Source organism: Bufo gargarizans, chromosome 3 (genome assembly GCF_014858855.1).
Source record: "Bufo gargarizans isolate SCDJY-AF-19 chromosome 3, ASM1485885v1, whole genome shotgun sequence".
Classification (NCBI taxonomy): Eukaryota; Metazoa; Chordata; class Amphibia; order Anura; family Bufonidae; genus Bufo; species Bufo gargarizans.
The window spans coordinates 59,808,675-59,828,619 of NC_058082.1; the positions used below are offsets into that span (position 1 = coordinate 59,808,675).

The 19,945-nt window shown below is 44.5% G+C and overlaps 1 protein-coding gene across 1 annotated transcript in view; it reads left to right on the forward strand.

Annotated features, from left to right (window-relative positions):
- FAIM2 (Fas apoptotic inhibitory molecule 2) overlaps positions 1-19,945 on the forward strand; it is a 62,518-nt gene that overhangs the window by 29,844 nt on the left and 12,729 nt on the right. The window contains exons 4-7 of the mRNA XM_044288046.1: positions 13,793-13,857; positions 16,733-16,786; positions 17,502-17,552; positions 19,293-19,332. Coding sequence (XP_044143981.1) covers positions 13,793-13,857; positions 16,733-16,786; positions 17,502-17,552; positions 19,293-19,332 — 210 coding nt within the window. The remainder of the gene's footprint in view (positions 1-13,792; positions 13,858-16,732; positions 16,787-17,501; positions 17,553-19,292; positions 19,333-19,945) is intronic.

Here is a 19,945-nt window from a genome sequence, read left to right on the forward strand (position 1 = left end):
GGGGCGGAGGAGGGGCGGGCGCACTGCGCCACCAATGATGCGACTTTTCCTACACAGAGCGGCGCCCAGCGATGTCCCAGCACTTACTATTAGTTCTGGGCTTCCCATCGCTCCGATAGTAATCAGCATGTAGAGCAGGAGAGGAGACAGTAATGGGGCACTGCGGGTGAACGGAGCAGCGCCCAGGACTAATAGTAAGTGCTGGGACATCGCTGGGCGCCGCTCTGTGTAGCCTAATACTTAAAGTCTGGAGTCTGGACCCAGGAAAAGTAGTCTAACGCATAATACAGGAGGCGGGTGCCGGCAGCAGAATCGCATTGCCGGCACCCTGCCTCTGGCAGGGAGCTGTGTGGCACCTGAGGGGTTAACTGCTGCTGATCTGCCAGTACCCGCCTCCTGTAATTATCATTGGTGGCACAGTGCGCCCCCCCCCCCTCAACCCCCATCCCAATAAAATCATGCGCTGGCCCCTCTCAACCCCCCAGTATTTAAATAATTGGTGGCAGTGGCCACAGGGTCCTCTCTCCTCCCCCTCATTGGTGGTGCAGTGGCAGCTTCTGATCGGACCCCCAGCAGTGTAAGCCTGGGGCTCCGATCAGTTACCATGGCAGCCAGGACACTACTGAAGCCCTGGCTGCCATGGTAACATCCCTGATGCTGTGTGCACAGAGCACAGAGCAGCAGGGACAGTGTGAAGTCCTATTCACCCTGATCTCTATCAGGGTGAATAGGACAAGGGATGAAAAAAATCCCAGGTTCTAGCCCCTAAGGGGGAAATAGTTATTAAATAAAAAGTGTAAAAATAAATAAAAATAAATAAATAAAGTTTAAAAAAAACACCAAAATATGAAGTATAAATCACCCCCTTTTCCCAATTTCACATATAAAATGTATAAATAATAAACATATTACATATTGACACATCAGAAAAGTCCAAACTATTAAAATATAAAAAAAAATCTATGCGGTGAACGCCGGAACAGAAAAAATAAATAAAAACTGGGCGATTCGCCATTTTTTAAAATGCGGAATGCACGTGGCTTTTTTGGTTTATTTTTTTCGCGTGGTATCGAATGGTATCGAGTATCGCAATACTTTTTCATGGTAGCGAAACCGAATCAAAAATTTGGTATCGCAACAACTCTAGTAGGCTGATCAACAAACTCAGATTTTTTTGAGCAATTACACCTCAAGCGCAAATATTGCCCCCGTGGTATTACTCTGGGCATGGTGGGTTTTTTGGCAGGTGGCCTAAACACAGAAATGTGGTTGGCAGAAGGTAAGGAAGTCTTTTCGGAAAAAACATACACAGAAAAGAAATTTACGCTTAATAAGCTATACCGCGAACATATCTCAAGTTGGTGGGAGGTGCAGAGTTTGGACAATTACATAAAACATGGAATTGTCCCCAGGGGTCTGAGGATTTCTCTTGTCCCGGTATCCAGACTGAGAAGTGCTGGTTTTAATGGCAGATGGGAACAACTTGCTACTTCCAGCTCTCTCAAGTTTATGGAACTCCTATTAGAGGAGGAGAGAATTAATCTTAAGAGTCTAAGTGAGAAATTCAGAACACAAATTGAGATTGTGAAATTCTTTTTGCAAGATTCTGAATTCTCGAATAAGGAGGTGGCTACTAAAGAACCGAGTTGGTTTATGTAGGTTTACGGTAGATAGTAGTAGCCAGTTCGTCCGTGCTATTCTTAGAGATCAAAATGTCAAGAAAGGGGAGGCTATTTCTGTTCATCTCATATGTAAAATGTAGTCCAATTTGATTACAATTGAGCTCGTCCACAAAGGCTAAAAAGGCCAGTTCCGTCCCTGACCAGATAATGAATATGTCATCAATGTACCTGGCCCACAGAAAAATGGGCCCGGTACATGACGACAGCACATCAGTGAACACTGTAGTGGCTTCCCACCAGCCCAGGAGCAAATTTGCATACGACAGTGCGCAAGAACATCTCATTGCAGCGCCCCTGAGCTGGTGGTATATCTTGCCGTAAAAAATTGAGTTGAGCGGACACCTGGATGTTCGGGTTCGACGGGTTCGGCCGAACTTCGTAAAAAAGTTCAAGTAAAATGACTCTAAAAATGTAATGTAAAGGGCTAGAGGGCTGCAAAAGGAAGCAAAATGTGCATGGCAAGTGCTCTGCAAACAAATGTGAATAGGGAAATGACTTTAAATAATATAAAATATGTAAAAATAAAAAATAATAATCTTGATCTAGGAGGACGAAGTCCATATGAAGTAGGAGGTTGAGGAGGCAGTGGATGTGGCGGTGTAGGTGGAAGTGGCGGTGGAGCAGGAGGAGGTAGCCTACACTGCTTTTTGGTTTTAAATTTTTATTTTATTTTTGCAAACTGGAAAATATAACCTGCGATAACTCCCTCCAGTCGTGCTGGCAGGGCAAGCCAGCGCCTCCAAGGTGTAAAGGGCAAGCTCAGGCCATGTGCCCAATTTGAAACCCAGAAGTAGCAGGGGGCAGACCCACCAGTCAGTTCGTCTAGGCGTGTGCACACATACTGTCCCACCACGTTGCACGTCCCCGTCATGTTCACGATCCAATTGGATATCTGCTCTATCAACTTTCGATGTTCTTTTCTGCGCCTACCATGTTGATCACGGTTAGCGGTGAATCAGGGTTCCACGCCGGAGAGGGAGCATGAGAAAGAGAGATCACATTCAAGGGAGATCAACGAATGAAATGTAATTGTGATCGAGTAGAAATGTGGGAGAAGCTATTAAAACTGAAGAATTGAAGGAAAGGAGGGGGCGCGCGGCAATTACCCACTCCCGACTCGGGGAGGTAGTGACGATAAATAACAATACAGGACTCTTAAGATGCCCTGTTATTGGAATGATTAATACAAAATTATAGGGAATGTCACTGGGGTATTTTGGATTTGGAAACGTTAGACAGGAGAGGCCCTGCTGCCGCTTTGTTGACTCTAGATAACTTCTGCCTGATCACATGTCCCTGTGACGTCCACGATCCATTTGGATATCTTCTCTATTAATTTTCGATGTTCTTTTTTGAGCCTACCATGTTGATCATGGTTATGGGCGAATCAGGGTTCCGTGCCGGAGAGGGAGCGTGAGAAAGGGATACCACATCCAAGGGAGGTCAATGGCTGCAATGTGATCAAGCTGAAATGTGGGACAAGTTATTAAAGCAGAAGGATCGAATAAAAGGGACAATTAAAGACAAATTTTACTAATTTAATTTCCTGTCACCTATGTAGAGCAGGGGTTTTTCATCAGCAGAAATGGGTTAATGTCACCCACCAATGGAACAGATGATTTTTTAAAATTTCTGTCCCTGTCACCTATGCAGAGCAGGGGTTTATTCACGACAAAAATGGTAAAATGTCACCCAAGAATGTAACAGAAAAATTTGTGAAATTTATTAACCTGTCTACTAGGTACAGCCGGGGAATATCACACACAAAAAGTGGTAAATTTCACCCGAATATGTAACAGACAAATGAATGATTTTTTTTTTACCTGTCTACTAGGTATAGCAGTGGTATATCACACCCAGAAATTGGTGAATTACACCCAAATATGTAACAGACAAATTAGTGAAATGTTACCTGTCTACTAGGTAGAGCAGGGGTATTTCACACCCAAAAATTGGTGTATTTCACCTAAATATGTAACAGACAAATTAGTGAAATTACATAAAATTAAATATGTACAAATTAAAAAAAAATAACTTTATTTATGAGGTGGAGGTCCGTATGGAGTAGGAGTTTGAGGAGGCAGTGGACATAGCGGTGTAGGTGGAAGTGACGGTAGAGGAGGACGAGGTAGCCAACACTGGTTTTTGGTCTTAATTTTTATTTTTATTTTTTTATTTAGGGTACACTCCAAAAGAGTGTGAAATATCCAAAATACAACAATGAGCAATTGCGCTGTAGTACAACAATGGTTGGTTAAAGCTGGTATATATGTCTATTCTGCACAAGGTACGGACAAGTCCTGTGGGATCCATGCCTGGTTCATTTTAATGAACGTGAGCTTGTCCACATTGGCTGTGGACAGGTGGCTTTCAGACAATGCACTGGCTGCAGGGCAGGCCAGCACCTCCATGGCATAAAGGGCAAGCTCAGGCCATGTGCCCAATTTGGAGACCCAGAAGTTGAAGGGGACAGACCCGTCATTTAGTATGTGTAGATGTGTGCACACATACTGCTCCACCATGTTACTGAAATGCTGCCTCCTGCTAAGACGTTCCATATCAGCTGGTGGTGCTGGTTGTTGTGGCGTGCTGACAAAGCTTTTCCACGTTTCGGCCATGCTAACCCTGCCTTCTGAGGTGCTGGTTGTGCCCCAGCTGCATTGGCAACCAATTTCTCCTCCTCTGCCTTCGCCTTGTGCTTCTACTGTGCCTCCGCTGTCAGGTGGGAATGCCACCAGTTGCGCGTCTACCAGCGTGCGCTTGTCCTCGCGCATCTTAAGATCACGCTCCAGTGAGGGAATTAAGGACGGTACGTTGTCCTTGAAACGGAGATTCAGCAGCGTAGCCACCCAGTAATCAGCACAAGTTAGAATGTGTGCAACTCGGGGTCGTTGCAGAGACACTGCAGCATGTAATCGTTCATGTGTGCCAGGCTTCCCAGAGGCAACGAAAAGCTGTCCGCTGTGGGAGGTGTATCGTCTGTGTATCCCCCAGCCACGCACCAGTGATGGCCATGAGCTGGTTTGGGTGCCTCCCTCCTCCTCATCCTCCACCTCGTCATACTCCAGAACTGTGCCCTGGCTGGACAATTGTGTACCTGGCGTTTGTGGGTGCAGGAAACCACCTTTGGAGCCACTTGTGAATGACTGGCCAGAAACCCCATGAAATGATCCCTCTTCCTCCTCCTCCTCCTGTGCCACATCCTCTTCAATCATCGCCAGCAGCGTTTTTTCAAGGAGGCATAGAAGTCGGATAGTAACGCTGAGAACTGCGTTATCGGCACTGGCAATGTTGGTGGAGTACTCGAAACCGCACAACAAGAAACACAGGTCTCGCATGGAGGCCCAGTCATTGCTGGTGAAGTGGTGCTGTTCCACAGAGCGACACACCCGTGCATGCTGCAGCTGAACTCCACAATTGCCTGCTGCTGCTCGCACACAATGGCCAGCATGTGCAGGGGGAGAACGCCGAAAGCGCACACAGACGGCCCGCACTTTGTGCAGCAGCTCTGACATATCGGGGTAATTTTTAAGGAACCTCTGCACCACCAAAGTCAGCACATGCACCATGCAAGGGATGTACGTTAAATCGGCTAGTCCCAGAGCTGCTACGAGATTTTGCCCATTATCGCACATCACCAGGCCGGGTTCGAGGCTCACTGCCACCAATCACTCATCGGTCTGTTGTTCAAGGCTTGTCCACAGCCCCTTACTCGGTGTTGGGGTTGTCCCACTAACAGATAAGTTTTAAAACTGCCTGCTGTCGTTTACCCCTGGCTGTGCTGAAGTTGGTGGGGAAGATGTTACGCTGACCGGATGAGGAGCCAGTAGAGGATGAGGAAGCGGAGTAGGAGGAGGAAGCAACAGGAGGCAAACTGAAGCGCCCTGTAATCCACGTGGTGGAAGGACATGCACCAAACTGCTATCCACCTCAGGCCCAGCCGCCACTTCATTTCCCCAGTGTGCTGTTATGGAGATATAACTTCCCTGACCGTGCTTACTGGAGGAAGCAGGAGGAGACAGAGACCTTTCTTGGTTTTTGAGGTGTTTACTTCACTGCAGCTCGTGCTTTGCACTTAGATGCCTAGGTTGAGAATGTTTATGCCTCGCTTTAGGCTCTGATTGCACAGCGTGCAAACACTCGTGTTTTGTCATCAGCACATTGTCTAAAGAACTGCCACGTCAGGGAACTCCTTGGAGCTGGCTTTGGTGTGCTCAGTTCCTTGCTGCGATGGGCAGTAGCAGGCGTACTGTCTAGGGGACGGCCGCTCCACTTTTTCACCCTGCCCCCTCTTCTGCTGTGCTGGTGGCTCTCTGCGACCACCGCCTCTTCCTACGAAATATACAAGTCACTCGCATGACCTTGATTCCATGTGGGGTCAAGGACCTCATCATCCTCCACATCATCTCCCACCCAGTCTTCACCCCTGCCCTCCTTGTCGGTCTGCACACTTTCGAAAGCCACAGCAGTTGGCACCTGTGTTTTGCCATCATCCGAGACGTGCTGCGGTGGTCCTCCCATGTACTCATCTTGAAACATAAGTGGTTGGGCATCGTGAACTAAACATCTCCCACTTCTGGGGCAGGGCTAGGTGGATGGCCCTGGGAAACCCTGCTAGCAGAGTCATCAAAAAGGGGTTGAGGTGAAAGACTGATGGACTTCGGCTGCAGGTGCCAACTCTGATCTTTCAGCAGGAGACTGGGTGGGAGACAATGTAAAGGAACTGGAGGCACTGTCAGCAACCCAATCTACTAACTGGAGGCACTGTCAGCAACCCAATCTACTAACTGTACTTGTTCTGGCCTCACCATTCGTAGAGCCGCATTAGGCCCGACCAACTACCGCTGAAGGTTCTGTTGCCTTCTCCCACCTGAGGAAGGTGTTTCACTTGTGCATGTAGCTGGCACAGATTGACCACGTCCTCTCGCTGCAACAGGAGCTCCACCAGCAGCACCACGACCGGGGCCACGTCCCTTATTTGATGCTCTCCTCATATTTCTCAAATGTAGGATCTTGCACAAAATGAGTGTCTTTTTAATAGCAGAATAGAACAACAGTATCTAAAGGGTGTATCTCACAATGACCGATGCAGCAAAGGCTGCAAAAAATAAGTTTTTTGCCTAAAATAGGTGTTTTTTTAATAGCAGAATAGCACAGCAGTGTCTAAAGCGTGTATCTCACACTGACAGATGCAGATAAGGCTGCAAATTAAGTATTTTACCCCAAAAAGGTGTTTTTTTAATAACAGAATATGACAGCAGTATATAACGCTTGAATTTCACACGTACAGATGCAGACAAGACCGCATACTAAGTATTTTGCCCAAAATGGGTGTTTTTTAATACCAGAATAGCACAGCAGTATCTAAGGTGTGTATCTCATACTGACAGATGCAGACAAGGCCGCAATATTAAGTATTTTGCCCAAAAAGGGTGTTTTTTTGAATAACAGAATATGACAGCAGTATATAATGCTTGAATTTCACACGTACAGATGCAGCAAGGGCTGTAAAATTGAGTATTTTGCCCAAAAAGGGTGTTTTTTAAAACCCTGAAAATTATACCTGTAATTCTAGCTTAAATTGCACACTGACTAATGCGGCAGAGGCCCCAGATGGAGGGTATTGCAAAAAAAGGGTGTTTTTTAAAACCCAGAAAATTATTGAAGTATTTTAGGCTTCTTTTTAACAATCACAGCAAAGGCTGCAATATTAAGTATTTGCCCAAAAAGGGCAGCAGTATTATGTTTGGTAATTGTATCACAGGCAGAGTAATTGTATTTTGTTGATTGCGTCCAAGACAATGCCCATTGTATTTTGTTGATTGCGTCAAAGACAATGCCAGTGTGTTTGTTAATTGCGTCACAGACAATGCCATTGTATTTGTTAAGTCAATGCTGTGTGTTCAATAAAGGGTTCCTGTTTTACATTCAACATAGAGCCTCGTCTCATGTGTATGGGGATTGCTATACGCTGTATACTCCCCTGGCTATAACTACTAGCTCTTGTAAGAGCTGTTCCTGCTCTCTGGATTTAGGAGAGGTTCACCCACTGGAGCCTGGAGCCTTGTCGTAGGTCCAGGGTGGGTAGGAGACGATGAGACCTCAACCAAGCTTTGGCGGTTCGTGGGGTCTGCAGTGCTTACGGTGTCAAGTGGAGTGCTTGGAGTCCTCGGGAAGCACTAGGAGCATCCATCGACGGAGGTACCCAGTCGGGGTGCCAGGAGATCCGTTACACTCGGTATTCATGATTACTGTATTCCCTCCCTTATCCAAGGGTTTGATTGTGATTGTGGAGTCATTTTTGAGAGAGATGATAGCTTCTCGCTCATCACTGGAAAAATTGTGCGACAGACCAGAGGTAGGCAATTTACACAGATCGTCAATAACCAGTTGAAGAAAGATGTCAAGACATATCCCCAAGTGGCGGCATCTTTTTACTTTTTTGCTTCAATGAGGTGAAAGGTCCTTCTCCCTCACTCGGATAGACTGTTCAGAATTTTAACATCATCAAGAAGGTCAAGAGGAATTCCTAGGTCATGACACTGGCGCTTATCCATGTTCATAAAAACCTTGCACCACTGAAGCTTAAGGATAAACAGTTTCAGATCTTTTATCCAAATAAAATCATCAAAGCGCTGTGTCGGGACGAAGGAAAGCCCCTGGCTAAGGACAGTCATTTCAACAGTAGATAGGGGTCTATGTGATAAATTGATTACTTCGGGGGCCTATTAGTCCCTTTGACTTGATCGATTCCTCAGGTGGTACGAGATTCCCTGATCTAAAATATTAGAGGAAGGACCTGACAGTTGCCTTCTCCCTCTACCACCACGACCCCTCCCTGTAGGAGTAACTAGTTTTACTTTTATTTGTCTGTTCTCTATCACTCAGTAGTGGAGAGATCCGAGGCAGCCTCTTTTGCTGCAGGTTTTTCTTTCAATACACAATAGGCTTTGTTCTCCTTAACCCCTTCCCGACCTTTGACGTACTGTTACATCATGGGAACCACTGAGTTCCCGCAATTTGACGTAGTAGTACGTCATAGTGATCGCACGGGCAACGGAGCGGTGCGCGCGCGATCACTGCAGGGGCCCGGCAGTCCGTGGTAGCCGGGCCCTTGCTGTATCCGCCGACATCGCTGTAAAGTCGATGCCGGCTGATTAACCCCTTCTATGCCGCAGTTCGCGCTGACCGCAACATAGAAGAGGTTTGTGTCGGGTGAGGGGAAGCATCGAGTCCCTGCGCTGCTGTGGCGGGGATCCGATGCGACACAAGGCAGCCCGATGCCGTGTAGAGGCTGCCCAATGCCTTGCACGGCATCGGGAACTGCCTTCTACGGGAGCCGAGGAGATCCAGCCTCAGGCTGGGTCTCCTAGGCAACCTGTTAGTGTATGTCATACACTAACAGGCAATGCATTACAATACAGATGTATTGTAATGTATTGCAGAGGGCATCAGACCTCCAAAAGTGAATGTCATAAATAAAGTAAAGTAGAAAAAGTAAAAAAAAAAAGTGTTTTTAAGAAAATTAATAAAGTAATAAAATTAATAAAGTAAAAAAGAAAGAAACGCCCCTTTACCCTTATTTTATCATAAAAAACTGAAAAAAATAACAAAACCCACATATTAGGTATTGCCGCGTCCATAATGACCGGCTCTATAAATATATCACATTATCTACCCTGTACGATAAACACCATAAAAAATAAAAACAGTGTAAAAAAAAGCTAATTTTGTCACCTTACATCACAAAAAGTGCAACACCAAGCGATCAAAAAGGCGTATGCCCCCCAAAATGGTATCAATAAAACCGTCACCTCATCCTGCAAAAAATTAGCCCCTACCTAAGACAATCGCCCAAAAACTTAAAAAAACTATAGCCCTCAGAACATGGAGACACTAAAACATCTTTTTTTTTTGGTGTCAAAACTGCTATTATTGTGCTAAAGTGAAATACATTAAAAAAAATACATATTAGGTATCGCCACGTCCGTAACACACAGCTCTATAAAAAAAAATCACATGACCTAACCACTCAGGTGAACACCGTAAAAAAAAAAAAAAAAATGTGTAAAAAAAGCCATTTTTGTCTCATTACATCACAAAAATTGCAACAGCAAGTGATCAAAAAGGCGTATGCCCCCCAAAATAGTACCTATCAGACCGTCACCTCATCCCGCAAAAAATGAGACCCTACCTGAGAGAATCAGTCAAAAAATAAAAAAGCTATGGCTCTCAGACTATGAGACACTAAAATATGATTATTTTTTGCTTCCGAACTGCTATTATTGTGCTAAAGTGAAGAAAATAAAAAAGGATACATATTAGATATCGCCACGTCTGTAACAAACAGCTCTAAAAAATATCACATGACCTAACCACTCAGGTGAACACCGTAAAAAAAAAATTTTTTAACTGCTAGATCACGGTTGAATTGCCGATGGTTACGATCACGTAGTTAAAGCTGAAATTTCTCCACAGAGGTCTGAAGTTGTTTCTCCTTATTCAAGAATTCAGAATCCTGCGAAAAGGATTTTGCATTCTCAATTTCTCACGTGGACTTTCAAGATTAATTCTCTCCTCCTCTAATAGGAGTTCCATAGACTTGAGAGAGCTGGAAGTAGCAAGTTGTTCCCATCTGCCATTAAAACCAGCACTTCTCAGTCTGGATACCGGGACAAGAGAAATCCCTGGGGACAATTCCATGTTTTATGTAATTGTCCAAACTCTGCACCTCCCACCAACTTGAGATATGTTCGCGGTATAGCTTATTAAGCTCCTTAAAGGCTGTTTTAAATGATAGAGTAAATTTCTTTTGTGTGTATGTTTTTTTCTGTGTTTAGGCCACCTTCCCAAAAACCCGCCATGCCCAGAGTAATACCACGGGGGCAATATTTGCGCTTGAGACGTAATTGCTCCAGTTTGTTGATCAGGCTATGATCCTCCGGAACAGATTTTTAGCGGGAGGGTACCCAGATTCAGTACTAAGGCCGGCATATCAAACAGCCCTGTCATCTACACGCACTGAACTACTAGTTCCTAGAACTAAACCGGATGTGGAGCAAAAAATTCGGTTGATTGCTACTTTTGACGAGGCGGCTGGTCCAATGAGAGACATCTTACAAAAACATTGGCCTATTCTGCAAATGGATCCGGATGTTAAGGATAGCATTTATGACTATCCACATATAACTTTCAGGAGAGGAAGCAGTTTGCGTGATATTTTGGTACACAGCCACTATAGTCCAGCACCAAAGGGCGACTCTTGGTTACATCGTAAACCCTTGGGTAGCTTTCGATGTAGTGGTTGCAAAACGTTTTGCAGCGTTCCTTCCCGATTAAAGATTTTATAAACTGATGCACTCAGGGAGTCATTTATAAAACCAAGTGTGACTGCCCAATGGAATATGTAGGCAAAACAAAGCAGGAACTATGTAGACGCATTGGGGAAGATCTAGGAAACATTACTAATGGGAGGGACACGGCTGTGTCCCGCCATGTGCATGATCACAACTCTGGTAACCCCAAATCCATTAAAGCCATCAGTATTGAAGTTGTCCCACCACCGACACGTGGAGGTGACTGGGACCGTACACTATTACAACATGAGGCCCGGTGGATTCATACACGACGTACTGTGTCCCCACTAGGTTTAAATGAACAGCTGTGCTTTAGCTGTTTCATTTGAGGTTATTACCATTTCCTCTGTTTGTCCCGTACATCAGTGACCTGTTTGGTAATTATGTTCCATTATCTATTGAATAGGCATGCATTAATTACAACTACTATCCTATTTCTTTATACTTATTGTGACAATCGTGTATTGTGCTTTTGTGTACGACCAGCTCTGGGTCTGGGTCACCTTGACCTTTTTTTATCTAAAGGCTATCCAATGCCTTTTAAGTCTAGCGCTGTCCTATAATGGGGACCGCATGGTTGCTCATTGCCGGTAACATGTCCCGATTGCCTGGCAACACTTTGCAACTTGGTTGCATGTTATGTATGCTTCCTATGTCATTGGCGCATAATGTGGCCGTATTTTATGATGCGCGTCATCAATGAACTCTATCCCAGGCAGGCGCTCTCTATATTGATCGCTTGCTGCGCATGCGCGGGTAGTGCCTGCAATCATTTTAGACGTCACCGCGCTACGTCCCAGGCCTCGTTATGAGACCTGGTCTAGATCTAAATTGCTCACAAGTTACCACGTAAATTCCCACCCACCTATTCTAGATGACGGAATTATGCTAACTTACTCCCCTAGATTCTAACACCCCAATATTTTCTATCACAATAGCTGCCACCACCTATACTATAAGGCAATAGGGGCCTATACTCAGATATTATCTCAACCCAAATTTAACACAGTAACACAGGTTATCTATATGGGACCTAAAATCCTCTGAAACACTACTGGTAACGTTATTACCTCTGAAAGAGCAAGTTATATAAGACCACAAGGAAGAGACTTTAAATTTAATACACAATAGTGCAGTGCAATACAAAATGAAAGTGTCAGATAAAAGATAAAAATATACATACAATAACAACGCAGTTAACAGATAAAATAAACGGGATAAAATACAGAATATTGGCTTACTGAGATGCAGCAGTTATATTCCGGCTGTGGGGACAGCTGGAGATATGGGCAGTCGCTCCAAACGATCCCCCAAAATGGCTGACAATTACCTGTTCCCAAACACCCATTTTAATCCTCTCTCAGCCGAGGGGTGGGCTGTGAGGGAACCTCCCTCCTTTCGGTCCGGCCTTCTTGGACTTCTGATATTATTCAAGTTTCTACCCCACCTTCCCAGACAACTGACTGAGGTGGCTATATGAATCACGGCGATTCCTCTCTGTATGACAGGGACTGCAGGTACAGGTATGATCCCATAATCTGAGTCGCTTCGTCCCGGTCATACAGACACCAAATATGATTGAGTAAGGAGTTCCAGAAGGCCAGATCCTGAATGCCGAGAAATGCCTCCTGTCCAGTATGGCGTGCATAGACTCTGCCCGAAGCCCATGTCAGGTTGAACACAATTATTAGGGTTCTGAGGCTGTGGGTGCCATGAGGTCAGAGTTATGGCTTCTGATATTATTTCATTCATCTACTGAATGGGTTAGACCACCCACTGGTCTAGCAGCCAACATGTCTAGGGTGGCTGTACATTTTAAGTATCCCCCTCCCAGGTCTTCATTAGGATGTCCAAATGGTTTTCAATTAGCAGGCCTGTGCTAAATGGGGGCTTCTTTTGAGAATGTGGAGTGTCTCACCTAGTCTTCAGACAGGCTGGCATCTAGAGACGCCATTTGCATTTGCTTAATAGATCAATTTGCCACTGCTATACAATTAGCTATTGATAATGTAAGTTTAGGAGAATATGAGATCTATCTATCTGTCTATTCACCTCAGATTTCGTTACAACTTCTATTGAAATAGTCTGAAGTACCTTTCTGGCATCTGTCTACATTATGTATTAGTATCTATCTGTACATACATTATGTTGTTAGACCAAATTTAAATCATGCCCTTCTGGATATGGTCTTTGTTCCTTTCCAGTCTCTGTTATGTTTCCCCTGATAAGAGTAAAATTGAAAGCACTAGGGCACTTTAGGGCCAAATAGCTAGAGGGCAAGGTTTCGGACGTTGCTAGGACGATAGAGTCAGCATAGCACCCGTACCTTAGGGCTGTCTAGGGATCTAGAGCCCCTTTCTGTACCTGTCCGTTACTTGCCTTGATTTTTCAGGATCATACCATCTGTTGTGATTCCACGAAGTCCGGATGAACCTTACAATCTGGTAGGACTTCCGGTTACTTTTTTGGTGCCACCATGCACCATTATGTTTGAGTCTTATAGAGTACTCTGAATATATTATTTTCTCTTGTTGATCTGTTATATTTTGAGGGACTTTTATTATTCTGACTGATTAAAAGTAACGTTTTATTAGGGATCACCGTTTATTCTTCCTTGTTTCTGTAAAGTGAAGTCATCATGAAACCATGGGGGAGGAGGACTGAGCTGTATGAGGCTGAACGCAGAGCCATTGTCCCTGCGGAGGGACTGTGACAGTGGTGATATCATGGCCTTGTTTTCTTCTTATCTCCCAGGTGTATTCAATCCTTTCCTTACAGCTGCTGGTTACTGTGGCCATTGTGGCTCTATTTACCTTCAGGTGAGTGTTACAAGGCAGTTCAGTTCTAAGGGTCCATTCACACTACTGTACTTTTAGTCCGCATGCACATCTTTTTTGTGCTGATGCGGAAGGGACATACTGTACGTCCGGATGCGGACAGCACATGGGACTGGATTCAGACCCATTCATTTCAGTGGGGTTGCAAAGATGCGGTCAGCACACTGTTCGTTACGCAGTCCCGCAAAAATGATAGAGCATGTCCTATTCTTGTCCGTTTTTCAGACAACAATAGGCATTTCTGACACAGGGCGGACTGTGCTAAACTGTAAAATGTGGGAGACACCCACGGCCAGTATCCGTGTTTTGAGCACCACAAAACGTATGCAGTTGTGTGAATGGACCCTTAGGTTGTGCAGCTGCCAGCTTTGTAATATCAGATTATATAGCGCTGCATATCTGCTAAAAGAAAATAAGACAAATAATTAGTAAGAACTGTACTGTCAAGCTATGGTTTCACATAAAGTTCTAGTAATAAGAGAGTACTTATGTACAACTCCTGTGTTGTGCACAGCGATGACAGAGGAGCCATTTTGTGGGGTCATACTGTACCTCCATATACCTCTGAGTTCACACGGAGACATACAGAAGTGCGGGATTCAACTGTAAAGAAAAACATTATGACAATCTCCATTGAATACCATATTACGGAGGTAGTTAATGTAATATGGCACCTGACAGAGCCTACACAGCAGCACAGGGGCAGCTTACAGAGGTGTATAGGAGATCAGACACAGAGGTACAGATTTAGGCATGGAAATTAACATGTTATTTGTTGGTGAAAAATACAAGTAACCCTAGGGTAGTTTCACACAGTTATATTTTTGTGTTTTCGCTGACTTTTGAATTTTTTTTTCGCACTTTTGATACACATTTTTGGTGCTATTTTCAGTAAGTCTATGGGAATTATAAAAAAAACTGTACATACATGTTTTTACACTTGTGGTGCATTTCTTGGGTCAATGACATTTTTTTCAGCACACTTTGGCTAGGGCTTTTTCCCATTTTTTTACATACCTTTTCCCTATAAAGACAGGTATAGGAAGATGTCTCAAAAAAACACCACCAATAAATACCATAAAAAACACGAATAACAGAAAAAGGCAAGTGACGTATAAATGCACACATCAAAGTCAATGGCTACATGGAGACCACAGACAGAATATGTCTGCAATTCACTGACTTGTAAGGCTACTTTCACACTTGCGTTCAGAGCAGATCCGTCTGGTGTCTGCCCAGACGGATCCGCTCATATAATGCAGACGATGGGATCCGTTCAGAATGGATCCGTCTGCATTATATTGTAGAAAAAATTCTAAGTGTGAAAGTAGCTTCAGACGGATCCGTCCAGACTTTACATTCAAAGTCAATGGGGGACGGATCCGTTTGAAAATTGAGCCATAGTGTGTCATATTCAAACAGATCCGTCCCCATTGACTTACATTGTAAGTCTGGACGGATCCGCAGGCCTCCGCACGGCCAGGCGGACACCCAAACGCTGCAAGCAGCGTTCAGGTGTCCACCTGCTGAGCGGAGCGGAGGCCAAACGCTGCCAGACTGATGCATTCTGAGCGGATCCGCATCCACTCAGAATGCATTAGGGCTGGACGGATCCGTTCGGGGCCGCTTGTGAGAGCCTTCAAACGGAGCTCACAGGCGGACACCCGAACGCTAGTGTGAAAGTAGCCTAAAAGAGGCCTAATAACACTGATTTACAAATGCTTGTTTATTCAGTGATCATATATTTCAGCCGGCGCCCAAAATCATTCTTTCTGAGCAGCAGATCACCCTATGTAAACAGCAATCTGCAGTTTACTAAAGCCTGTATTCAGGGGCGGATTGGGAACTTAAAACGGTCCTGGAAAAAAAAACTAAAAGTGGCCCCATGTTTCAGGTGGGTTCAAACTGACAAAAGATAGGCCTGAAACAAGTAGGCGGGGACAACCGAAGTAGGCGGGGTCTGCAGTACGGCACAGAATACCGCCTCACTAGAACCAAATACCAAAGGGCAGCACAAAATACTGTCGCCCTCACCACAGTATTCAACTGTATCATCATCATAAGGACGGTAATACAGTTGAGTTCAGGAGGGCACCTGTGGCCATTGAGCATCAGGTCATTTTGTACCTGGCCTGCGGCCATCAACAGGGCTTGAGTGCCCCCTTCCCCCCCTCCCCGGGCATTGGCCCTCAGGGAAATTTCCCTGTAGGGTCTATGGCCAATCCGCCCCTGACTGTATTACCCAGACCAATTAAGCAAGCGATTGTTGTGAGGGAAGCGTTCCCTCCCAGCAATCGCCTGCTAGCTAGCGGAGGAGACCACTGCTATTACATGCAGCGATCTCCTCCGCAGCATGGGGAGGAGCGATCGCTATGCCATCGCTCATCCCTATGCCGTCTCTAGTGGCAAACAATTTTTAAGCATGCTTACAAACCACAATTACCCGATAAACGATTACTCATTCATCGGGCAATAGGCGGCAGTATGATGATCGCTAACAAGCGTTCATACAATATTTCGCTAGCGATCATCTGCCGAAAAATTGGCAGGTGTAATACAGCCTTAACAATGAATGAGGATGAGTGATCACAGTAGGGAATTTACCTCCCCAAACAGAGGAGATGATTGCTGCATGTAAATATAGCTCTCACCTCTGCTAACGGTCAAGCAGCTATCAGGCACACAGTTAGTTCATGATAATTGCCTGAGAGCTGCCCCATGTAAAAGGACCATTATTTTTCTATTTTCTAGCTGTACCGAGAAATATAATGAGAATTCCAACCTACTTATAGATACACTTTAGCAACATATACAATACTATACACATATAATACAATTGTATCTGGTTGTCTTTCAGTGACCCAGTGAAGGAGTATGTTCAGGAAAATCCTGGCTGGTATTGGGCTTCATAGTAAGTATGAAATGAAACCTTAATTATAATGATTCAGATGTTGAAGAACTGAGTATTGCGCTTTTCACAGCTTAGAGCCCCATGCACACGAGCTATGTGTTTAGCGATTCTCAAAACGTGTATCCGCAAAAGACGGATACCGGCCGAGTGCATGCTGCTAGTTTTTTTTCAAATTCCTGTAGAAATGCAAAACGGACAAGAATAGGACATGTCCGCATGTTTTGTGGCTCCATTGAAATTAAAGGATCTGCATCCAATCTACAAAAAATGCGGATGGGATGTGGACTGAAAATATGGTTGTGTGCATGAGGCGTAAATCACACAAAAAAAGAAGTGACTGCAAATAATTTGCTTTACTTTACCTGCACAGATTTTTAACCTTTTGTTCACCCCTATCTCCTCATAGATTGTGAGCTCTTGCGAGCAGGGCCCTCATTCCTCTTGTTCTAATTATTGACTTGTCTGTTGCTATGTTATTTATGACTGTTTGTACATGAACCCCTGATACTGTAAAGCGCTGCGGAATATGTTGTCGCTATATAAATATAGACTTATTATTATTAATTATAACCCTCAATGCTGTTTGCTATGTTGTAGACTATATTATTATTATTTACCATAATAAACTAAAATAAATGGTTATCTATCAATGAACATCATCAGAAATCTTCCGCACATTCATCAGTTTCTACATCTCTTGTTTTCTTCTCCACAGCGCTGTTTTCTTTATAACATATCTGGTTCTTGCCTGCTGCACTGGACCAAGGTAGGATCCTATTACCTTGTAGATTCTAGGCCCTCTCTCCTTCTGTACCAGTCTGTAACTTGTCTTGTTCATGTTTAGTGCAATTGTCTGTATTATGTACCCTCCTCATATGTACAGCGCCATGGAATGAATGGCGCTATAATAATAAATAATAATAATAATTACCTGACATCAACTGCTGTACAATAAAATTAGGGCAAAGGTAGAGATAAGTTGTGTTGTCAATTAAACCTCGAGATTTAAGGCTACTTTCACACTTGCGTCAGAGGATTCCTGCCGGAACTGCCTGCCAGATCCGACAATCTGGACGCAAACGGATGCATTTGTCAGACGGATCCGGATCCGTCTGACAAATGCATTGAAATACCGTATCTGTCTCTCTGGTGTCATCCGGAAAAACGGATCTGGTATTTATTAATTTTTTTACATTTTTAAAGGTCAGACCGGAAAACTGGATCCATTTTTCCCGAACACTTGGTGCCTGATCAGGCATTAATGTATTTCAATGAAAAATAATGCCGCATCCGGAATTCCGGCAAGTGTTCTGGATTTTTGGCCGGAGAGAAAAATGCAGCATGCTGCGGTATTTTCTCCGGCCAAAAAACGTAAGAGGGACTGGACTGATGCATCCTGAATGGAATGCTCTCCATTCAGAATGCCTTAGGATAAAACTGATCAGTTTTTTATGGTATTGAGCTCCTGGGATAAAACTCCATAGTGGAAAAGAAAAAGGCTAGTGTGAACGTACCCTAAGCCTGTATTACACCAGGCAATTGTCGGCAGATCATCACTGACAAGCATTCATAGTAATACTGCCACTGATTACCCAATGGAGCAAAAGCTCGTTCATTGGGTAATTGGAATCTTTTGAAAGGTTTAAAAATCATTGTTACACAGCGCGATCTGGTGCCGGCTAATAATGATTCAGTATCGATGACATTAGCGATCACGCCTCCCCATACTGTGAAGAAGATCCCTGCATGTAATAGCAGTGGTCTCCTCCTCTAACGAGCAGACGACTGCCGGGAAGGAACACTTCCCTCCCGGCAATCGTCTGCCTCATCTGTTAATGTGATGCAGCCCTTAGTCCTCAAGAGCCTGAAATTTGTAAAAAAATCTCACTATCCAAACATCACACACAATGAAGGAGAAGAGCAATGAAAACACAGTGCCTGGCGCAAAGCCTCAGGGAACCCTACTCCAAGGAACCTCTTAATCCACCATAATAAAGAGGTAAAGTTTATTCGCCTTTGACAGAAGGGTGCACGGCCATAAATGTGGTTCCACACGCTGCTTCTTTTCTCACAAGGGGTAGGTTAAGCTACACATTTGTCCTAACTGCCCTGTGTAAAGGTGCCGTCGATCACCCGATGAACGAACAAGCGGTCATTCATCTGGAGAAGCCATCTCTTTGGCGGACACCAAAATCACCATTTCTGGGCAGCAGATAGTGCTGTGTAAATCGGGATCTGCTGCCCATAAACAATGAATCTGTATGGGGAGAAGCGATCACAGTAGCGAGTTCTCATCCCCACACAGCAGAGATGACTGCTGCATATAAAAGCTGCTCTCACCTCCACTAATGAGCAGATAATTATTGGGAGCAAAAAGTTTATTCCCAAAAATTGCCTGATTAGTCGGCCCATGGAAAAGGGCCCTTTACGGTGCATAATTATATTAAATGGCCTGTTCTGTTCAGTGTATAAAAGACGTATTCTCATCATAACTTAACCTTTACAGGAGGCATTTTCCATGGAACCTGATTCTGCTCAGTATCTTTGTAAGTATGGAGGAAACTCATGAATTTCCATTTGTTTGGTTCCAGTTGTCTCTGCAGTAAATGACCATATCTGGGGTGTATCCTATGTGGGTGTTTTCTTACTAAATAGAGTAGCACTTCTGCACCTCCCTTCTATACCCAACGCGGATATGGACGGATGTATTTTTGGAAGCCACAGCTGTTTGTTCCTTTTTTAGCTGGAAGATGTAATACAAATTATCTAAAATCTAATACCTGGGGTGAATAATAATATACCAAAATGGTAGACATGGTCTGCACATCCACATGTTATGTACTGATCTGTGGCTGCCAATGCATAAACCCCAACACTAAGTTCTTAGTAGACATTTTCATCAAACTATATAAGCTCACTTGCCCCATCACACTGATCTTTCAAGTGGGTCCCCACCATTGGGTGCAGCATGCCAGCCCAGCCACCACAGCATAAGCCCTGCAGGGGTGAGGGTTACCCCGCCTGCCAACAGTACTCCTGCTGCCAGGCTAAGCTCCCTTGGGTCTGGGCATACCAAACAGGCACAGCACCAGAGCAACAACAGCCGCCATGCAGAACTGCAATATGTGAACAGATCACAAAAGCTCACCTTTCAATGAG